This window comes from Megalobrama amblycephala, linkage group LG13 (assembly GCF_018812025.1).
Source record: "Megalobrama amblycephala isolate DHTTF-2021 linkage group LG13, ASM1881202v1, whole genome shotgun sequence".
NCBI classification, from domain to species: domain Eukaryota; kingdom Metazoa; phylum Chordata; class Actinopteri; order Cypriniformes; family Xenocyprididae; genus Megalobrama; species Megalobrama amblycephala.
In genome coordinates, this window is record NC_063056.1 from 10639363 (window position 1) to 10644670 (window position 5308).

Below are 5308 nucleotides of genomic sequence, written 5' to 3' on the forward strand. Positions count from 1 at the left end.
CTTTTTTTAACTTGTTGCTAACACATTGAAGTTGTTTAATTGCAAACGGATTTTGGATATCTCAAACGGTTTGGCCGTGGCGAGGCAACGAATTTATGGCAAGAAAAGGGAAACAAAGTGTTATAACTTCTGCATACATTAATTGATTTTGATGAAACTTCGGCTTAGTCTTCGTTGTACAAGGCTGATCACATGGATGTGACTATTGTGATTCAAAGTCATAGCGCCACCAACTGGAAGCAGAAAATGTGTCACTTTCAGCATACATTGAGATCACCCTCTTATTTTTACCTGATTTGCTTCAAAATTCATCAGAATAATGTTAAAACTTGGCACATGTAATCCTTTGAAAATGGGCAGGGAGGAGGGGCTCTATAGTGGCACCTTGTAGTGCAGTAAATGTGGAGTGAATTTGACATAGTCCTTTGATGTTTAACCGTTTTAAGTGCCTATTGCCCGCTGTGCACAGTTGCCCTGAAGCCACCGGGGTGGCGGTGCCACCGGGCTTGGGCCCGCCATCGCTGCTCGCAGCTATATTTATTATTATTATTTTTTTTTCTATGTTTTTGGGGTTTTTGGGGCCCTTAACATGCTCAAAAACTCTTGAAATTTTGCACACGGGTCAGAATCCGCGGCCATTACAGCCGGCTAGAAGCTGGTACCCGGGCGTGGCAGGGGGAATGCGAGAAAAGGGAAACAGGACGAAAAATGGCGAGAAAAGGGAAACAGGACGTGTGTTATAACTTCTGCATACATTGATTGATCTTTATGAAACTTCACGAGTGTGTTGGTTGTAGTAGTCCAATTACATGGATGTGGCTATTGTGAGTCAAAGTTATAGCGCCACCAACTGGCAGCAAGAAGTGTGTCACTTTCAAAATGCATTGAGTTCACTCTGTTATGTTTACCTGATTTGCTTCAAACTTCATCAGTGTAATGTCAATACACAGCAGATGTAGACCTGTGACAGGATTCTCGATATTTTAAATATTGTTGCCATGGCAACACATCAAACTTTAATAATATTCTTGAGTGTTTTTGAGGCTCTTAACATGCTTCAAATTGCATGAAACTCGACACACACATCAATATTGTCAACCAGTAGACATGGACAAAGCCATAGAAATGGGCGTGGTGGAGGGGCTCAGTAGCGCCACCTTTTGACAAAAGTGGGGGGGTTAGTTTTTCCTACAGTCACCAAACTCGGTACACATATTGTTCTCATCAGGCCGGACAATTTTCTAATTTACATTCATTAGCTCCAACCAACAGGAAGTCAGCTATTTTGGTTTGAATGTTAATTTTTTGAAAAAACAGGCTATGAATTTTATACTACTACTCCTACAGGGTTTATCCAATTTACACCAAGCTTTTTTTAACTTGTTGCTAACACATTGAAGTTGTTTAATTGCAAACGGATTTTGGATATCTCAAACGGTTTGGCCGTGGCGAGGCAACGAATTTATGGCAAGAAAAGGGGAACAAAGTGTTATAACTTCTGCATACATTAATTGATTTTGATGAAACTTCGACTTAGTCTTCGTTCTACAAGGCTGATCACATGGATGTGACTATTGTGATTCAAAGTCATAGCGCCACCAACTGGAAGCAGAAAATGTGTCACTTTCAGCATACCTTGAGATCACCCTCTTATTTTTACCTGATTTGCTTCAAAATTCATCAGAATAATGTTAAAACTTGGCACATGTAATCCTTTGAAATGGGCAGGGAGGAGGGGCTCTATAGTGGCACCTTGTAGTGCAGTAAATGTGGAGTGAATTTGACATAGTCCTTTGATGTTTAACCGTTTTAAGTGCCTATTGCCCGCTGTGCACAGTTGCCCTGAAGCCACCGGGGTGGCGGTGCCACCGGGCTTGTGCCCGCCATCGCTGCTCGCAGCTATATTTAACATTAGGCTGTTTGATTGAGGGTATTCGTAGCTCTCTGTAGTTTAAAGGAGTGCGGGTTTTGGAGTCTAAACGACTCCATGTCTCAAGTAAAATAATTATATCTGAACTATATACAGTATTGACAAAATCAGGGTTAGTCATTTTCTCTCCAAAAGCTGAAGAGAACATCCCTTGAATATTATAACATGTTATTTTAAACGGTGACATTGAAAAATATTGTATTTACCGGAACAATGTATGAATTTATGACCAAATCATGTTTTAAAATATAGATTAATCAATTAAAAAAGTAAAATAAAAGGTATATAGAAATATAGTGAGTGGAAAAAAATAAAAATTTCCTGAAATTTAAAAATAAACTAATAAAAAGAAATAATGACATCATTAAGAAATAATGATCATACTTGACTACAGACATACTGTGATTCCTTAAGCTAACAGGTTGTCACATATCATTTTTAGCATGTGTTTTATCTGGACCAGGTCACTGGTGTCTGTTCTACCTCGTCCGGCCACTACAGTGGCGTAGCTGTCTGTCTGACTGACCCTCTCTTCGCGGTCAGGATGTGTTTTCTGGGGGCTTTTCAGGGCTGACTCCTTGATGGTTTTGCAAACAGTCTCATGCCCTCTTGATGGATGTGGATGTGGTCGTACAGATGCTTGTGGGTGATGTGCGGATGGTTGGCTATGTGGACATTCGGCATTGGAGCGCAGACTCTATCTATCTCCGCATTGATTGTGCTGATGATCCTGTGTGGCACGTCTCTGCGAGATAGAAGGGTTGAGATGATGACCTTGGCTCTGGGGTAGATCCTGCTGGCTGTTTTCACCACGTTGGACAGGGCTTTAGTGACGTCCACCCTTCTAGCACTGAGGTCGTTTGTTCCGGTGTGAAGAATGATGTGTGACGGTACACCCAGAACACCCTCTTGCAGCAGTCTTAAAGCAGAGTGTGAGGTGAGACACCAGAACTTCTTCACAGATCTCCCCGGAAACAGTCGTCTGGGGTCAAGATGGTGGCCGTTGGAGTCACAGAGGATGACGACGTTGTCTTTACTCTTCTGTTCTCTGCTGGTGCTCATGGGTGATGTTGTTGTTGTTGTTGTTGTTCGTGGTGGGTGACTCTGTGTGGTGTTGCTGTTCTCTTTCCTCTTGAGGCTCTGAGGGGCTTGAGGAGACTGACGAGTTGCAGGAGTGAAGGAGCTCTGAGGTTGAGTGCTGACACTCTTCTGATGTGGAGTTGAGTTTGGGACTCTTTCAGGAGAGGAGGTGCTGTGTGTTTGTGTGCTGACACACTGCTGATGTTGTTTTGTGTGTAGCTGGTTCCTGGTCTCCTCCAGCAGTCTCTCCAGAGTGTGGCTGTGTTGTTCTCTTATAACCAGTTCCTCTCTCACCCTCCTCAGCTCCTGGCGCAGCTCTTGATTGTCCTCCTCCAGTTGTCTGACAGCGGATCAGAGCTGTTGAAGTTGTTGAATGCTGTGGTGGCTGTTCAAGTTCAGGAGCTGGTGGAGGTTGTTGGTAGTTTCCTCTTTAAACAGGAAGAATTCCTGCTCCAGCTCAGCGATGTTGTCTTTCAAGGCCTTTATCTTGGGAGATGCAGGAGTGCTGATGTGTCTGTCTGTTATAGGAGTTCTTGAACTGGGGTTTATGTTGGTACCTATTGTGTTGCAGAGTCCATCCTCTGTGTTTCTCTTTACTTCAGGATCTTTCTTAATCTTCTGAACTTCCAGTTTAAGGTTTTTAAAGTTCCTCTGGAATTCATTAAGGCTGGTTTCTGGTCCCTGGGCCATGACTATACCATTATGATAAAGGTTCACAGTCAGCTTTGTGTCATTTTCTCCTTCTAGAGTGAGTTGTCTGCCTTTGCTGATGCCTCCTTTTCTTCTGCATGTCATGGCAGAGCAGAGGATGGTGTGCCAGACTGATGGGTGTTCAGTGAAGAAGAGCAGGTTACACCGGACTCTGTTGTCTTCTGGTCCAGTGTAGTCAGACAGCAGTATCTCTGGGTTCTCTCTCAGGATAATTTCTTTCATCTTTTTCTTATCTTTGGCAGATTTAACTTCTGTTGGATACATTACCTCTAGGGCTGCACGATTAATTGCACGAGATTGTCATGCGTGTCTCATCAGTAAAGCCGGTTCTGTGATTAGTGGTAAATGTCCATCACCTGCTTTCAAATGGAGTGGCACTTAATATACAGAGCCTTAGTTCGCGGACAAGCTACGCAATATCGTGTTCATAATCGCAGATGAATCGCTTTCGATTACGAACGCGATATTGCGTAGCTTGTCCGCGAACTACGGCTCTGTATATTAAGTGCCACTCCATTTGAAAGCAGGTGATGGACATTTACCGCTAATCACAGAACCGGCTTTACTGACGAGACACGCATGACAAAAGCATGCGATTAATCGTGCAGCCCTAATTACCTCCAACTCCTCTTCATTTTTGAAAAATGCCTCTGCTTTAGGTAGGCCCATGTTGTTCTCAAAGTCGAAGTTCGAGTCTTAAACATGTTATACAGATATTAGACTAAGCCATGCATTAACAGCTATTATGGGAATGGCTTGATGCAGCGCAGGAGATGCAGATAACTGCTGTCTACTGTGCCATTAGACAAATGTTCTTGACCCTTAGGAAACTTTAATTAATGCTGTCACGTAACAAATCTGCTTCACAGGTAAAATTAAATTGCTAAGCTGCTAATTACTACATGAAATATAAATACAAAGCCTGTAAAAATACTAGAAATCATTAAATTAAATGGGAATCATCTAACAAAACAATACACATTTCATTTATCTATTATAACTTTTATGTTGTTTTGGTTGTTTGGCTATTTTCTTATAAAGGTACAGAACCAGTCTTTACATTGCTGTCTTGTCGCCAGCCAATTGCTGTATTGCTGATCATGGTTTTGAGTATCGATTATCTGCCATTTCCAGTGAACATCAGAACGTGCAATATTCTGACAACTCAATCCAGATATTTTGATCAAATGCACAAATTTGTTTGAAGAATTTTGTTGAAGTATTTGTTTTAATCAGGCCAATTTTTAAATTAATTTTCCTATTATTTATTTATGTATTTATTTGTTTTTAATTTCTGAAGGTTTAGGCATCCATGGTAATACCAGTGATATTTTAGTTTGATTATAGTTTTATTCATATTTTGAATAGCTTTTATTTGTATATTTTTAGTTTTCACATTACTTTTAGTTTCATTTTCAGTAATTTCATTATGTGCTTTTGTCATTTTATGTATTTATTTATTTATATATATATTTAAATATTACTATTTAGGTTTAATTTATTTTTGTTTCAGTTTTAGGTTTTTTTTGTTTGTTTTTTTTTCCCAGTTAAAATAGTGTTTCAACTTAAAATGATTTCAGTTTATTT

The 5308-nt window shown here is 40.5% G+C and overlaps 1 protein-coding gene across 1 annotated transcript; it reads right to left on the reverse strand.

Annotated features, from left to right (window-relative positions):
* Positions 1-3150: 3150 nt before the first annotated feature.
* LOC125244226 lies at positions 3151-5046 on the reverse strand. The gene is made up of 2 exons (XM_048154275.1): positions 4340-5046; positions 3151-3988 (listed from the first exon to the last, which is right to left on the reverse strand). Exons 1-2 carry the CDS (start codon positions 4388-4390, stop codon positions 3362-3364), a joined length of 678 nt encoding a protein of 225 aa, XP_048010232.1. The 5' UTR covers positions 4391-5046; the 3' UTR covers positions 3151-3361.
* Positions 5047-5308: the final 262 nt, after the last annotated feature.